This window comes from Trachinotus anak, unplaced genomic scaffold (genome assembly GCF_046630095.1).
Source record: "Trachinotus anak isolate AG129_WGS33_773 ecotype Australia unplaced genomic scaffold, CSIRO_AGI_Tana_v1 ptg000019l, whole genome shotgun sequence".
Classification (NCBI taxonomy): domain Eukaryota; kingdom Metazoa; phylum Chordata; class Actinopteri; order Carangiformes; family Carangidae; genus Trachinotus; species Trachinotus anak.
Window position 1 is genome coordinate 16,378,094 of NW_027273870.1, and position 17,301 is coordinate 16,395,394.

Here is a 17,301-nt window from a genome sequence, read left to right on the forward strand (position 1 = left end):
TATGTTGTTCTTGAACAGCTTTTCTAAAGAGAGAGGGAAACACTGAGAGACTCTCAAACATCTGTTGTTTCAGCTCCACAACCTGCTCACCTTAATTGAAATGGAAGATTCTGTCCTTGTAAATCTTAAATCTACATGATGTTCTGACAGTGTTCATGAGGAAAATATAACTACAGGCCTTTTTCAGAGCAGATACCAGCGCACATGTATAATAACATACTAATAAGATACATGTTTTATAGTGTCACAGTGAGCCAGCGTGCACAACACCAGGACCTGAAATTGAAGCAGCTAAATGGAATTCACTCATAATTATAGTTTTGCTATTTACACCTTTGCTTTCCTTCCTGTGACATGGGTCATCCATCAAAAGATGGGTATATCTGCCAAAATGTCACAATCACAGATGCCATTGCTAACAATGTACATGAGAGAAAGAAAACATTTAGACTGACTGTATTACATTGCTGCAGATATGGTTCCTATTAAAAAAAAAGGTTTGGATTGCTGCTCATCAACAACCTAGCCTTTTATGTTCATTTATTATTATATTTTTATCTTGTTAATTTATTGTTGTCTTTCAGGTTACTCTACCAAGCTCCTGACCAAATGTCAAAACAGACTTAAGACACAATATACGAAGTATTATCAGCAGTTTCTTGACAAGATTAAAAACACATTTCACCTGTGTATTTGTGTATCGAAACTCAAAGCTGCAATTAGTTTTGTACACTGTAGCTGCAGAAGATGTTCTCTCTGACTATATGAATATAATAATGGTTGCTTACATTGCTTATGTGCTAGGGTTGGGCAGATCAATGCCCAAACTATTGATGCAATTGATATGAAGTCTTGTTTTGAGTACTTACTTGTAATATCTGTGTCAATAGGCTTGATACAAACCAAAGTGGATTCATCACCTCAGATCACATCCTGTATGAACTCTCTTCTTACTGCTGTAGTTTTTGCATCTCTGCTGCTGTTGAATGCATGTATGCAGTGATTACCTCTTTAGTGCAGAGAATTCAAATACTGAAGATTTGTTATTTACCATTTTACCATAACATATTTACGCTTGGCAAATCACTGGGTGATGATCATAAAATATATTCAGAATTAGCCTATTAATAATGTATTCGCCTTATAAATGAATACATATTTCTCTTTTTTACATGATAGTTACTTATCTTACTGTCATCATCTGTATTATTGGGATTGATATCGGTGATCCTGGCCATGGTATTACATGGTATCAGATCAAAGTCAGATTTTGTTGCATTGCCTAACCCTGTAAAATGCCCACATCTGCAATTAAATCTATCGTCACCTTGTTGTCAGTAATTCTTATAAAGTTTACATATTTCTCTATTCAGAGCTGCCACTGAAGGAAGACAAGGGCCTGCACTCAAAATTATTGGCAACCCTGGGGTTAATTTCACGACGTAGAAGAAGATCTTGACCACGTTTTATCTATTTTTTGGCATTTTGTTTTCTTCAGTGTCCAATTTTGCAACTTAAGTAAGACCCATTGATCAGAAATTACCCTAAAAAAAAAAAAAGATCACTAAGCTTTGCTTTTGCGGCTCCTCATTGGCTGATGACTGTTGCTATGACATCGCTCCTGCAGACGCTTCAGAGTGAAGCATTGTGGGATACACACAGCAGTTATCACGGAGATGCTCTGAAAAGAAGAGATCGATTTAAAGTTTAAATTATGTACTAAGTGTCACCATGATGAAGGTTAGTACAAGCGAAAGAACTGGAAATAACAGCATTACTTCTGGTTTTACGATTTCGATTTTGAGTTAGATGGATCAACGTAATCAGCTACTTGTTCAAGGTAGCATTGATTAGCCTGTCAACTCCTCGAAACCAGGCTAGTAGCTAATGGAACGGTAACGTTAATTTGGTAGCGGTAGTGTGTAGCTAACGTTAATTAGCTAAGCCTGATATTTTGTTGGCTATACCGTTAGCCAAAGACAACTAACGAATTGCGTTTCTAGATGTATTTTACAGTTTTTACAAATGTCAGGACAAGCCTTTCAACACGACGCTGCATGTTATAAAGACAACAGAAAAAAACGTACTGTTTGGTGAGCTAATAGGCAGAAACATCGTAAAACAGTTTGTCAAAGTGTTACTCTGCATTATTTACAGATAGTGTTAACCGTGGAAGCTGTATGCCATTTGTCCGTGTGACATTTTAAACAACTTTTGTTTCACGTTTTGGGTCAAATCTAAGCCCATTTAACCGAATTCAACTTCATAAATGATATAAAATGAAAAGTAAGACATCAAGAATACTCAAATGTTGTAAAGTAAGCAAATTCACAAATAACAAGGTCAGAATCAGCATAAAAAAGTAAACAAGAATTAATTTCCTTTAATTCTAATTCTAATTCTTTCTATTGAGTCCCGGTAAAACAATATTTGTGTTCGTGCACGCCAATTCTTTATTTTCCCACATTGTATTTTTTTGAGCAGAAATATTACATAAACATTGCTTTGGGTTTATCCAAAATGCTGAAATAAATGGGAGTTTTTAATGACACGACCAAGAGCAGCCAGTCTGTGAAATCTAACATTGTTTAATCCTTTGGGTTAGGATGAGAGAAAACTGTTATTCAGTTTGGAACTTATGTTATTTGTATTCCTCCTGAGGAAACTAAACTATAAAATATAGTTTAAAAGTGATCTTTGTGTCCACAGAATGTTTTCATTCTTGCTGACAAAGCCTGGGCGGGTTCAAGCCTACTGTATAAGTGGCAGAAATCTCTTGGTAACTATATCGCTGTTGCAGGGTGAGTAAAACCATTGTGGTAGAGAGTGTAACCCTATGAAAACATGTAAAAGAAATATGCATGATGATATGCATTATATTTCTAAAACAGACAAGACAACTCAGTGAAAATATTTGATCGACATGGACACAAGTGGACTGAGCTCAACCTTCCAGGGTAAGTGTGAGAACATCTTTATTGTCTTATCAAAAAGGTTTAGATGATTACCTCTTGCTGTTGCAAAGTATTTTACAGTAAGTTCCATTCCACTTGGTCTTCTTCCTCCTACTTCCTTTAGGCGCTGTGTGGGTATGGACTGGGATAAGGATGGAGACATTTTGGCTGTGATAGCTGCAAAATCCAGCTCCATCTACCTCTGGGATGCCAGTGTCAATAAAACATCCCAGATAGACAGTGGCATGAGGTGTGACATGCATGCATCACATTTACAAAGAGGGAGAAGTTAGCATTGGGAAAATTCTCTGATTCTGATTGACATACTCTGCTTCAAGCTCAGTATCTAATGTTAGTGTTGGTGCATTTATGATTCCAGCCCATGAGGCTCAAACCGAGCAGCTCCCTGTGTTTTGATGGATGATTATAGAAAAGAAATTATTGCTAATCATCATCATTTGTTACGACAGGGATCAGATGTCCTTCATCTTGTGGTCAAAAACTGGCCCGCTGTTGGCAGTTGGGACAGTCAAAGGAAACCTGTTAATCTACAATCAGCAGACTTCACGCAAGATCCCTGTACTGGGTAATACACACACAACACAACTGGACAGAGACTTTTTTACTGTTTTGTTAGTCTCTAGTGACTTCTGTTGTGTTGATTTTTTTGTCCCTCTCTTTCCATGCATGCTAGGTAAGCACACCAAAAAGATCACCTGTGGATGCTGGAGTACTCAAAATCTACTGGCTCTGGGAAGTGATGACAGTACAGTGAGCATCAGCAATCATGAAGGGGACACTATCAGACAGGTATTCGCACATGAGTAAATTACCACACAGAAGCACAAATATGTTTGTCATGACCTCAGCCATGAAACTGTGTTAACAGATTATAGCCGTTAGTCAATGCTGATATCTGAATGGCACAGGATCACTAAGTAGTGGAAGAAGAGTAAGAGAAAAGAAAAAGATGGAAAATGGATCCAGTTTATCTTTCTGTTCTCTTGCTAGACAGCGCTTCGCGGTGAGCCTGCTGAAATTTACTTTTCAGTGATGAAGACAGATGAAAGGTCTGCGCAAGGAGAGAGCACTGTAAGATTTCTGCAGTTTTTTATTAACTTTCATTATCCACATTTTTCTTATAATTCTAGTAGTGTTGCCTGTTTGCATTTGTCATACCAGGCCAAAATATTCACAGCTGGCTATGTACTTTCATTGTGAAAACCTGTTAAATCTGTTCAAATTTTACACAAATGTAAAGCCTGCATAAATTAACTGTTTGAACTTACCTGTGGTTTGCAAAACACTGCGCAATGAAGATTCTCAACGCAGATAAAACAGTAACTCTATGGGTAAAACAAAGTAATTCAGCATACGTATTATCAGTTTGAACTGGAAGTGAAAGATAAAGGTGAAGATGCGGGATGTAGTTATGTCTTTGCGCATGTTTACCTTCCTGTAACTATTGACCCTTCAGGTGAGTGTGTCTGTGGACAAGAAGATACTGATGCTTTTCAATGTCAACGACCCTGACAACCGGATAGAACTGACCTTTCAGCGACGCTATGGAAACATTGTGTCCTATCGCTGGTACTCTCACATTCAGGCACACAACCAAGCTCAGATATTGAATTATGGACTCACATATTAAATTACGGCTCTCTCCCTGTCTGTCACTTCCAGGTACGGTGATGGGTATATACTAATTGGCTTCTCCCATGGATACTTTGTGGTTATTTCCACTCACATCAGGGAGATTGGGGAGGAGCTCTACCAGGCTCACAACCATAAAGATAGTCTTAACAGTGTGGCCATCTCAACAGCATTAAACAAGGCTGCCTCCTGTGGGGACAACAGGTACACACAGGCTTTCAAAAGAGACAGCACCTTCATTCTGTTTTCTTTGTTAGCTTTAAAAACTAAAGCCAGGTGTTTTTTGTTGCAGCATAAAGATCCACGAGCTGTCTGAGCTTAAAGATATCAGCAATATATTTCGGTTGGAAGATGAGACTAAAGGTGAGAGACATCTTTTCCAGCCAAACTGTCAGAGGGCTTGAACGCACCACCTACTTCTCCTTCAACTGCCTCCCACATTCTCTCTTCCTCCAGGTCTGGACCAGCTGAGCTGGTCAGATGACGGCCAGCTGTTGGCTGTTTCCACACAGAGAGGGACGCTCCATGTCTTCCTTACCAAGCTGCCTCTCCTCTGTGACAGCTTTGGTACCCGGCTGGCCTACCTCACCTCCCTGCTGGAGGTCACCATCTCCAACCAGGTGGAAGGGGTGAGGACACACACACACATACTGGCGCATTATACATCTCAAACACATTTTTGTAGGGAGGGAATAAATGCATTCACTATTATAACAAGAATAAATATGCAAAACCTCTGCCAAGGATGCACAACCTGTCAAATTATTTTTAACAACAGCAAAAGGTTTAGATGTTTTCAACACTGATAGACAATCATGCTGATTTGCTGATGTTGGCTAGAATATGGAGAATACCTAAATCCTATGGAATATCAACAGACAAATGCATTACTTTTTGAGTTGTCATAGAAATATGTTGTGTACCAATTTTGTAAAAACTGGATAAGATTTAATTGAGGAGCAGCTGAGGAGTGGAATGCACATGTCACTGTGGCCTATTATTGGACCATGAAATGTATTTGGACAACAATAAGTGAGCTCAGGGTCTAGGCTGATGTGAGTATGATTAAATATTATTAGTGATTAAAATGACATGATAACGTATGTAAGACTGGGCTGGTTGCTGGGGGAAATTAGGGCTGACTAGATTCAATGTTAAATCTCTCTCTGATGCACTGCGTTTTTCAGGAAACCCCTGTGACCATAGAATTGGAAGTAGAGCCGACTTTCATTGCAGTGGGACCGTACCACGTGGCTGTGGGGATGAACAACAGAGCCTGGTTCTACGCATTGGTAGACCAAGAACCTGGTGTGTGTGTGTGTGTGTGTGTGTGTGTGTGTGTGTGTGTGTGTGTGTGTGTGTGATGTGTTATGTTGTGTGTGTGGAATTAATAAAGTCATGTAAATGTCTGCACATAAGTTTTACAGAAGTGTTCCGGTGTATCACTCAGGTTTTCACAAGCTAAAAGATATTGAGTATTTGGGGACCATAGCCAGCATGTCCCTTAACTCAGACTACGCAGCAGCGCTCTTTGAGGGAAAAGTGCAGCTGCACATGGTGAGTCATCTGGTGTCTTGTTTTTATTGACCAATAAATTATCAATGACCAGGCTTCTCCCTTTATTGTTATTGTTTAGCATGTATATACTGTACTACAAGTCTGTTTGTGTGTGTTTTAGATCGAAGGCAGAGACCATGAGGAGAAGAAACAGATGAAGTTGTTTCCAGATGATGACAGAAAAGGTCGCATCCTTTGCCACGCTCTCACCGCTGACTTCCTGTACTACGGCACTGATGTAAGACTCAGCACATCCTCACTGCAGTCAGCCCACTCTTAGTACATAGTGAAGCTGCTCCGCAGAAGATGAATGGAAGCCTGACTGTTTCTTTCATTCAGATATCATTTCTGAATCAGAATGTTCCTTTCCTATATTTGTTATGTATTAAAACTGTAAGTTGCAGGTTTCAACATCAAAGATCAGGGAATTTTGAGTTGTCAGTCATCTCATCTCAGTTTCTTCTACCCTTTATCACCAAACTGAAGACAGTTATTGACAACAATCTCTGAAAATTCTGTGTTTTTACAGTATGCCTCCACACTGGTATCAGCTGTGGCCAGAGGCAAAATGTTTTAAGATCAAAGACTTTGTGACCTCACAAAACACATTTTTGGCCATAACTCAAGAATTCATGTGCTAATTATGACAAAATACACTTAACAGCTTTTATTAAATCAGAATCAGAATCAGAATCAGTTTTATTGCCAAGTATGTTTTCACATACAAGGAATTTTTTCTGGTGATTGGTGCAATTGATCAGCAACAGTGGGGCTCTCTAGCCTTGTTGATGAGGCTAATAGCAGATGGGAAGAAGCTATTTTTGTGGCGAGAGGTTTTGGTCCTGAAGGACCGCAGCCTCCTGCCAGAGGGGAGTGTCACAAAGAGTTTGTGTCCAGGGTGGGAGGAGTCAGCTACAATCTTCCCTGCACGCCTCAGAGTCCTTGAGGCGTACAGGTCCTGGAGGGACGGAAGATTGCAGCCAATCACCTTCTCAGCAGAGTGGATGATACGCTGCAGTCTGTTATTGTCCCTCTCCGTGGCAGCAGCGTACCAGATGGTGATGGAGGAGGTGAGGATGGACTCAATGATGGAGGTGTAGAAGTTCACCATCATAGTCCTTGGCAGGTTGAACTTCTTCAATTGCCTCAGGAAATACATCCTCTGCTGAGCTTTTTTGATGAGGGAGCTGATGTTTAGCTCCCATTTGAGATCCTGTGTGATGGTGGTTCCCAAGAAGCGAAAATGCTCCACGGTAGCCACGGGGGAGTCACACAGGGAGATGGGGGTGGGTGGGGCTGGGCTCTTCCTGAAGTCCACTATCATTTCCACTGTCTTCAGAGCGTTTAGCTCTAGGTTGTTCTGCCTGCACCAGGTCACCAGACGGTCAGTCTCCCACCTGTAGGCAGACTCATCGCCATCAGAGATGAGTCCAATGAGAGTGGTGTCGTCTGCAAACTTCAGGAGCTTGACAGACTGATGGCTGGAGGTGCAGGTGTTGGTGTACAGGGAGAAGAGCAGAGGAGAAAGAACGCAGCCTTGCGGGGATCCAGTGCTGATGGTCTGGGAGTCAGACACGTGCTTTCCTAGCTTCACGTGCTGCCTCCTGTCAGACAGGAAGTTGGTGATCCACCTGCAGGTGGAGTCAGGCACGCTCAGCTGGGAGAGCTTGTCCTGCAGCAGAGCCGGGATGATGGTGTTGAAGGCAGAGCTGAAGTCCACAAACAGGATCCTGGCATAGGTCCCTGAGGAGTCCAGGTGCTGGAGGATGAAGTGGAGAGCCATGTTGACGGCGTCGTCTACAGACCTGTTGGCTCTGTAGGCGAACTGCAGGGGGTCCAGGAGTGGGTCAGTGATGGATTTGAGATGGGACAGGACAAGGCGCTCAAATGATCAAATTCTGTCTATGTCTTCACTACAGTATTATATGGTTCTGGTCAGATATGGATGTAAACTGCAACTTGACAGGTCGACAGAGGTATACAAACACGAGGCAGTGATTCTAGTTATTACATGTTTCAGTTTTGTGGATTCTCAAAGACAAAGACTAATCCTGGTCCTTTCCTCTTACCTCTCCTTAATTTTTCCCTCTTTCTTGTTTTCCCCAAACTCTGCCTCTTCAATCTTTTGTGGTCTTCCATTTGTTCTCTTTCCATTATCTTTCCCATCTCCCTTTATCCCTGCCTACTACTGTTTTTGATGGCTGCGCGTTTGTAATTGTCACTTTTTTCAATGGATGCTTTTGTCTTTCTGTCTTTTTCTCAGTCAGGTAATGTGGTATGTGTCTTTGTGGAGGACTGGGAGACTGTGAGCAGCTACAGCCACCCAGTTGGTGTGAGGAGAGTGTTCCCTGACATAAATGGCACACGGCTGGTCTTCATCGATGACAAGAACAGTGGCTTCCTGCTCTCCCCTGCAAATGTCAGTACATATGGTTACTTGGTGCACCTATGAATATACATGGCTGAAAATACAGTACACACAGTTAGCTTTGGATGGTAATAAAACCAAGTAATTGAGCATCCAATGACGAAAAAATAAGAAAAGTAAGAAAAGATGCAATAAATAGTTCATGGCATTAAGATAAAAACACAATTTAGAATGTATCATGACAAGCTATTAAGATATAAGAGAAACAATTGAAAACTAAAAAAAAATGATGCAGAATTTAAGTAAACTGATATTATGTGTTGTTGTGATGTGCTGCAACTGTTTAAAGTATGGTCCAAGTCATTAGAACCTCCTGAGTAAGATACCCACTCCTAACCTTTGCCATGACCTGTTTTCTCCCTTTCTGATTATTTCTCATGCACGTTTGTGGTCTGCTCTTGTGTAGTATGACTAGCAAGAATTTAGCAGGTAGAGCATTTTTGTTTTGACACAATGAGTCTCCTACATAGATGGTAAAGGGATCTAGGGTAACAAGTAATTAATATTAACAAAGTCTGCAGAAAATCATCTGATATGTTCCTCAAACCACAGGTTGTATTTACAAAAACACTTACTAATCCAAAACTGGTCAAAGCAAATAGTAATGTCAGCATATCACCATGTTAAGGCCAAAGTCTCACTTTGAGAATAAGCGCAAACCACCTGACTAATTTGACCATGACCAAAACAACTAATCTTTGTGTGTGTGTGTGTGTGTGTGTCTCTCTCCATCCAATCCAGACAACAGATGCCTCCTTTGAGCTCCCAAACTTCTCTCCCACCATCACAGGAGTGCTGTGGGACAACTGGCATGCTGACAGAGGAGTGTTTGTTGCTTATGACAATGACAAGGCCTACACCTATGCCCTGCATAAAACCACCATATATGGTAGGGGGTTGCCACAGCATAACACACACTCACACACACACTTACACACTTAAATATACACTTACACACTTTTAATTCTCCAACATTTACCTCATATTAAATAGAGAGTACTGGTCCCTCAGATTTTTCTTTTCCCACTGTCCCATTCATAGGGGCTTACAATTAGTGCAACATCATAAATTTAAAAATGTAAATAAAATAAAAAACTAACATATAACAGTACAGAGTGCAAAAATCTGTAAAATACTGTTATAATAATCCTGTGATGTAAAAGTAGGAGAGAAATAACAGGGATGATCTTTTAGACTTTATTAACACCTCTCTCACTCTGTGTGCCCAGGCCCCCGAGTGGTGTTGGTGGGGAGCACCACGCTCTTCTCACAGAAGCCTTTGCTTTTGTACAATGGGGAACTGACTTGTCAGAGGGCGAGTGGCAAGACCAGCGAAGTGGCTCTGAGCACACACTCCTTCCTCCAGCACTCGACCAGCACATCAACAGATTCAGCGGCCGGGCTCAGCAAGCATCTCACCCAGGCACTCATGCTCAAAAGGTCAGTTCAGTCTGGCTCAGTTTTATTAGTTGCTGTTAAGGAAGAATTTTCAAATACTTTGTTACCCACAATAACAGTAATGTTGCTTGTGGTGTTAATGTTGTTGTGTAAGTGGACATTCATCTGATCACTTCCAATTACTGAATCATCAAAGAACAAATTCAGCTGTAATGTGTTGAGAAGAATATGTCTGCCTACAAACTTTTGATATACTGTATGTAATTGGAGAAAAAAACAAGACTGCAATTATTAAAGTATATTATGTCAAACTTAATTTTAGACATTTTAGCACCAATGCCATATATAAAATATATATAAACAAAAGTAATAAATAGTTTTTAGTAATTTTGTTTTTGGATTCGGTTTCATTGTCTTTTTCTCTTTGGGTTAGGTCAGTGAGAATAGGAACAAAATTTCACTTTGTGTGTGTGTGTTTGTGTGTGTGTCTGTGCGTGTGTGTGTGCGCGTGTGTGTGTGTGTATTCCTTTCCAGGTTCCATGAAGCCTTGGCTCTTTGCAAGTCTGCAGGCACTGAGGCAGACTGGGCAGAATTAGGCAAAGCCTGTCTGGTCCACATGGAGGTCGATCTGGCTATCCAGGTCTACCGTATGAGTGGCAATGTGGGCATGGTCCTCTCACTGCAGAGCATCCAGGTACAAAACACAGAATGGTTTATATGTTACACACTCCCCATAAAAGACAATGTTTCTGTCTATTTTGACACCACATTCTTCCTCTCTCCTTATCTGTTTCTCTTGGTGTCTCTCTCTGTCCAGGGTACAGAGGACATGAATTTACTGGCAGGACATTTGGCCATGTTTCTAGGTGACTACAACCTGGCTCAGGACCTCTATCTGTCCTCAAACTGCCCAGTCACTGCCCTGGAGGTGTGTGTGTGTCTGACTTCTTGTGCTTTATTTGGGTATCTCCTGTGATAAAATGTGATTACCAACTAAGGAATTGCAAATTCACTGACAAATAATTTGCAAAGTTGGACCACTTTGCTGCTGGACCACATCGTATACTTACTTGCAATCTCAGTCTGATTGCAAGATAAAAGATTACATCCATGGCAATAACTGGAGTACCAAAATTGATACAGCAACAGAAGGAATAAAAAGGAAAGAGAATAAAGAGACAGATGGGGAATAAACATGGAACATCCGCACCACCACCAGCCCTCCTTCCTATATGTTTCCCCTGCTTTCAGTTCAGTTCTGAATGTTCCATAGTTACCATTTAAATAAAAAGGGCTCTTAGAACACATTATTTGGCCTCCATATTGTTATGGGGTTGAATGTGGGCCGCCAGTATTTCTGAGATTTTCTTGTGGGCCCTGAGTAGGAAAAGGTTGGGAACAATTGTGTGTATGAAATGTAAGCTAAACATTGTTAATGTCATATTTTGTGTGTGTGTGTGTGTGTGTGTGTGTGTGTGTGTGTGTGTGTGTGTGTGTGTGTGTGTGTGTGTGTGTGTTTTAGATGAGAAGAGACCTGTTGCACTGGGACAGCGCTCTTATGTTAGCGAAGAGGCTAGCTGAAGATCAGATTCCTTTTATATCCAAAGAATATGCTGTTCACCTGGAGTTTATGTAAGTGTTTACACACAGCATACACACACATATACCATTCAGTAGACTTCATCTATCTAAACCTCTTTTTCTCTCTTTGTAGTGGAGACTATGTGAATGCACTGGCACATTATGAAAAAGGCATGACACACAATAATAAAGTAAGTGCAATATACTGCATTTGAGCTCATCTGTCAGCAATAATAATAACAAGAAGTTAATAAATGTTCATTTTTGGACCGATACTATGATAGTTAGTGTTTTGAAAGTTAGTTTTCATACACCCTGCAGCTGTAGGACAAAGAACACTAGTCCTATCAAGTATCTAGATTTGCTGTGTATCAGCCTTTCAGATTCGCTTCTTAGGATTTGTGGATTTGTAGAAAGCAGATCAAAGGTGATGAAAATTAAATAGCTTTTACTTACTTTGCAGTTTCCTCCCTTGATTGCCCTCACCTTCAACTGTCTTTCCTTTGCTGTGCAGTTCCAGGAGCATGACGAGGCGTGTCAAGCAGGTGTAGCCAGGATGTCCATCAGGATGGGTGACATCAGGAGAGGAGCCGCCCAGGCTATTCAGCACCCAAGCAGAGTCCTCAAGAAGGAATGTGGAGCAATACTGGAGAGCATGAAGGTAGAGAGACAGCTTCATCTTTCTTCTCATTCATCTTATGTGTTTATCTATGTGTTTTATACAGTGCGTTTCTTGAGCAGTGCTTCAAGTATCTTTTTCTTTGTTTTTTTTTTGTTTTGTTTTTTTTCTCACAGCAATTCTCTGAAGCTGCTCAGCTCTATGAGAAAGGGCAGTATTATGACAAGGCTGCGTCAGTCTACATTCGTTGCAAGAACTGGTGAGGCAAACTCGAAGATACACCAACACACAGACCTGCAAGTTTCTCTCTTCCTTTGTGCTATTCTATGTTATTCTATTTTATTTATGTTATTTTACTCCATACACAGGGCGAAGGTTGGAGAGCTGCTCCCACACGTTTCCTCTCCCAAGATCCACCTGCAGTATGCCAAGGCCAAAGAGGCGGATGGCAAGTAAGGTCGCTACTCTGAACGGGTCGCCATTGAAGAAAGTTAAATCATTGAGAGAGAAGCTGATGTATTGTGTGCTGTGTTCACCAGGTATAAGGATGCAGCACAGGCCTATGAGAGCGCAAAAGACTGGGACAACGTGATCCGAGTGCAGCTGGACCACCTGAACAACCCTGAGGATGCTGTTCGCATCGTCAGGGAGACACAGAGCATCGATGGAGCGAAGATGGTTGCTAGGTAGCACAAAGGAGAGCACAGGCATACACACAGAACACAGTTTCTGTTATATATATTTAAGCATATGTTTGTGTGTCTCAGATTCTTTCTGCGGTTGAACGACTACGGCTCAGCCATCCACTTCCTGGTTCTGTCTCAGTGCAACGATGAAGCTTTCCAGCTGGCACAGCAGCATGGACAGATGGAGGTCTATGCAGACATCATCGGTCAGTCTGTGTGGGAATATGTGTGCAATAGATCCTACAGACACATATAAACACTATTTGCTAGTGGCTGAGATGTTTTCTATCAGTGTAATTCCAAATAAATGGTCTATAAGTTGAATGTTAATTGCATAACTGCCTTTGTGTGTGTTCATCAGGCTCTGAGGCGACACAGGAGGATTACCAGAGCATTGCTCTGTACTTTGAGGGAGAGAAGAAACACCTGCAGGCTGGCAAATTCTTCCAGAAGTGTGGACAGTACAGCAGAGTAAGAGCTCTCTGTTATTAGTTTATTTATTCACTCAACAGTCATTTTCTGTGAATTTTATCATTTGTCTGATTCAATAGTTAATGACTGAGACACTGACTCTCTTTGACAGTTCATTTCTTTCTTTCCATCTCTCAGGCCTTGAAACACTTCCTGAAGTGTCCCAACACAGATGACAACCTGGCAGTCGAGATGGCTATTGAGACGGTGAGAGCTGTGTGTTAAACTGAATGGGACTGTGCATATAGAAAATGAAAAGGGCATTAACTTAAGTGTTTTCTGTGTGTGTGTGTGTGTGTGTGTGTGTGTGTGTGTGTGTGTGTGTGTGTGTGTGTGTATACTCCAGGTGGGTCAGGCCAAAGACAGCTCTTTGACCGGTCAGCTGATAGATTACCTGATGGGGGAGAGTGACGGTATGCCCAAGGTAATCAGTATACTGGAACATTGGAGCCTTCTCTCTTTCATTCAGCTCACTGACTGTGACTTTCCTTGCTACGTGATTTATTTATACGTTTATTTTTTGGTGTATTTATCACTTAGTCTCCCTCTCGCTGTCTCTCCTCCTTGTCTGGTGCTTGTGTAGTGTCTCAGCGAGTGGCCTATATTCCCCAAAGGGAAGGAATAGGAACAGTTGGTTGTATTTGTTAGATGACTGAACTATTATTTGCATATTATCACTTAAGTTTTGTACTCTAAATATGCATTTAAAGGCCCTGAAAGTTTCATGCTCTGAGCAATGGTGTCATAAATCAACACAGTTTTCTGCCAAAGTTAGAACAGATTTTTTTCCAATTTCAGACACAGAGCTGCAATTTACACTCCCGACTTGCAGAAAACACTACAGGATCACTAGTCCCACAGTGTGTCATTACCTGTTGCCTTAAATCAGACACTAATTAGACATAGATCATAAGCAGAAAGTGAACAAAGCAGCAGCACTGTTTTACCTCATGCATTCATGTATGTGAATCTGGCCCTGAGAGAGTGACAGTGACACGGTCGTCTAAAATGTTGTTGTAAAATGTTGTTGTCGTTGATCCTCTTCCCAGGATGCCAAGTACCTCTTCCGTCTTTATATGGCACTGCAGCAGTACAGGGAGGCTGCTCGCACCGCCATCATCATCGCCAGAGAGGAGCAGTGTGCAGGTACAAACATTCAAACTCTGTAGCACTTTCAACTACATGACGCAAGTGATACATCTGCAATCACGTTTTTCTTGCCCATGTATTTTTTTTGAGTGTGTCTGTTGCTCCTACAGGGAACTACCGTAATGCCCACGATGTGCTGTTCAGCATGTACACAGAGCTTCAGGCCCAAAAGATTAAGATCCCTGCTGAGATGGCCACCAATCTGATGATCCTCCACTCCTACCTGCTGGTGAAGGTCAGAACAGCTATCAGCAATAGAAGTCCTACATAAAAGAAATGACATTTGTCATCTATAATTATCTTGTAATTATCAACATGAAGCCATCAGTCAGACTGATGCTGGCGACTGGACTAGTGCAACAAAACAATGATACTGATGTCTTAAAGTAGCTGCAATGTTGTTAAAGGGTTTCTCAAGCATTATGGGCTGTCAGTTTAAATTTTAAATGACAATTGTTCTCCATCTTAATTTTAAAATCACATATTACATATGTGAGAGTGGTGCGACTTTGTGTGCTGTGTTTTTTACGTAGGTCCATGTGAAGAGAGGAGACCACCTGAAAGGAGCGCGCATGCTCATTCGTGTCAGCAACAATATCAGCAAGTTTCCTGCACGTGAGTCAACACAGATAAATCACCTCTTCCCAACAGTAATCAGTTGTGAAGTACACACAAGTGTGTGCATCTTAAGAAATGTCCACTAGAAGCCTGATCTGTGTGTGTGTGGGTGTGCAGATGTTGTTCCTATTCTGACGTCAGCGGTCATTGAATGCCACCGTGCCGGACTGAAGAACTCGGCCTTCAGCTTTGGTGCCATGCTGATGAGACCAGAATACCGAAACAAGATCGACCCAAAGTACAGGAAGAAGATTGAGGCTATGGTTCGGTGGGTGACAAATATCCACATCTTTTCTCCACAATTTTGCCCCGTGCTAAAATTTTTCTGGCTCCCTCTCCCGCTCTTCCTGACCTCCCTCCATATCCATTTGTGTACTTTTCACCTACCTGCCCTACACTGCTTCTAAATCCTTGTCTTCACTCCATGTGTTCGCCCCACAGACGTCCAGATACATCGGAGCTAGAGGAGGAAACCACTCCATGTCCCTTCTGTGGCTTCCAGCTACCACAGAATGAACTGCTGTGTATTTCGTGCAAGAACAACCTGCCCTACTGCATTGCCACGGTGCAAACACCAGATTACACTTTAAGACTTGAATGTGGTTTAAAAAAAAAAAAAAAAGTCAGCACTACACTTTTTTAAAATCATTTTTATCATTTGATCTTTGATTCCTTTTAATTTTTCTCAGGGTCGTCATATGTTGAAAGAAGACTGGTCTGTGTGTCCTCACTGTGAATTTCCTGCCCTCTACTCACAGTTCACTCTGTAAGTGACACACAAGAATGCTTTAACATACACCACTTGTGGTTTCCAGGTAGTTGGGCGAACCTATAACAAATTCAATTATAGACACAGCAGTGTGTTATATGAAAATGAATTTTCTACCTCCTGCTGCGCATACATCTTAGACTGTGGACGGGATATATTATTGTACACATACATAATGACATATTAATATACTCATCTAACAATACCATTGTACTGTAAAATACAGAGGTTTAGGCACTTAATTCAGAGCATTTTTATCAAAAGAAATTTTGGAAGTGTCAAATTTGGTTGATCAAATCTGACAGTAGCAGTGGCTGGTTTAACACACCTATTATACTCCAAATGAAAGGACTAGCTTGGCATTTTGGTAAATATGCTTATTTGCAGAGAGTAAGAAAAAAAAATTTCCATACACCGTTGGACAGAGCCATGCCAGCAATTTCCCCGTTTACAGTCATTATGCTAAGATAGGCTAATCTAAGCATCTCCTGGCTGCTGCTTTAGGCTTACCATTCAGATGTAAAGGTTGTACCAATCTTCTTAACTCTCCGTGGTTAGTATATTTCCTTAAACATCACACTGTTTCAGTATAAGCAGGTGAGTCTCTTCTTTGTCTTCTTCATTGTCACATTGACAAATCTACTCTGAACTGTTTTTTCAGTTTGCTGGAGACAGAGACAGTGTGTCCCATGTGTTCTGAGACTCTGAGTGTCAACCAGGTGAAGAAGATCTCTGATTGTTCCAAATACCTGCAGACTGATGAACTGGATCAGTGAAGATTTTTTTTTTTTTTTAAATACATAAATTATGTATTTTGGATGGATAGTTCTGTATGACATAACAGACATTTGATATCAACCAAATAATACATAAAGCAAATTTAAAAATATATGTATATTTAGGTGCAATTATGTATAATAAAATCTTTTTGTTACGCTTTTACAATATTCTCTATTCATATTTGTAAAAATTCAACTTTTTTTTTTTTAGCTCACTTGGCTTTTGAATAATCATTGTAAACTGAGTGGCTGACGATGTATCATGAATAAAGAGATAATTCTGTACTGGTTGATATTTGTAATATTAGAATGATAAACCTTTTTTCAGTTTTAACTTTGTCAGTCAGTTCTGCAACTAACAGCAAAGGATTTGCCTTTTTTTTCAATTAATCAGTTGGACTATGACATGAAAAAAAAAGCATAAAATGGCTATCATACATTCCTAAAGCCCAAGCTGACATATTTAAATGTCTTATTTTACCTGAGCAACAATATTCAATTTACTATGGCAGACGACTAAGGAAACAAATATTAACATTTTAGAGGCTGAAAACTTTTGAAATAGAAATTGCTGAGGAATTCATTTTCTGTCGAATTATTGTTTCAACTCTACGCAGTGTGAAAATGCTGATAAAGGCT

General features: G+C 40.8%; 1 protein-coding gene across 2 annotated transcripts; it reads left to right on the plus strand.

The window, feature by feature from the left end:
* Nucleotides 1-1,617: 1,617 nt before the first annotated feature.
* LOC139636335 (WD repeat-containing protein 19-like) lies at nucleotides 1,618-16,955 on the plus strand. 2 transcript variants are annotated; one of them, XM_071504325.1, is made up of 36 exons: nucleotides 1,618-1,740; nucleotides 2,710-2,801; nucleotides 2,892-2,957; nucleotides 3,079-3,204; nucleotides 3,425-3,540; nucleotides 3,649-3,764; nucleotides 3,966-4,046; nucleotides 4,432-4,544; nucleotides 4,638-4,811; nucleotides 4,900-4,970; nucleotides 5,064-5,236; nucleotides 5,795-5,915; nucleotides 6,058-6,164; nucleotides 6,286-6,402; nucleotides 8,428-8,583; nucleotides 9,334-9,481; nucleotides 9,822-10,032; nucleotides 10,525-10,684; nucleotides 10,808-10,918; nucleotides 11,513-11,622; nucleotides 11,705-11,762; nucleotides 12,086-12,232; nucleotides 12,367-12,449; nucleotides 12,559-12,642; nucleotides 12,730-12,876; nucleotides 12,958-13,082; nucleotides 13,238-13,347; nucleotides 13,486-13,554; nucleotides 13,694-13,771; nucleotides 14,397-14,493; nucleotides 14,607-14,731; nucleotides 15,030-15,111; nucleotides 15,232-15,382; nucleotides 15,556-15,679; nucleotides 15,804-15,880; nucleotides 16,545-16,955. In XM_071504325.1, the coding sequence occupies exons 1-36, from the start codon at nucleotides 1,732-1,734 to the stop codon at nucleotides 16,657-16,659; spliced, it is 4,050 nt and encodes a 1,349-aa protein (XP_071360426.1). In that variant the 5' UTR covers nucleotides 1,618-1,731; the 3' UTR covers nucleotides 16,660-16,955. The 2 variants fall into 2 exon arrangements, with proteins under 2 accessions (XP_071360426.1, XP_071360427.1); XM_071504326.1 differs by lacking the exon at nucleotides 1,618-1,740 and adding an exon at nucleotides 2,067-2,093.
* Nucleotides 16,956-17,301: the final 346 nt, after the last annotated feature.

Excerpts from the sequence above, each read along its gene's own strand:
- LOC139636335 (XM_071504325.1), top strand. Across the intron at positions 3,541-3,648 it reads ACGCAAGATCCCTGTACTGG|GTAAGCACACCAAAAAGATC; the intron begins GTAATACACACA and ends CATGCATGCTAG. Across the intron at positions 6,165-6,285 it reads GAAAAGTGCAGCTGCACATG|ATCGAAGGCAGAGACCATGA; the intron begins GTGAGTCATCTG and ends TGTGTGTTTTAG.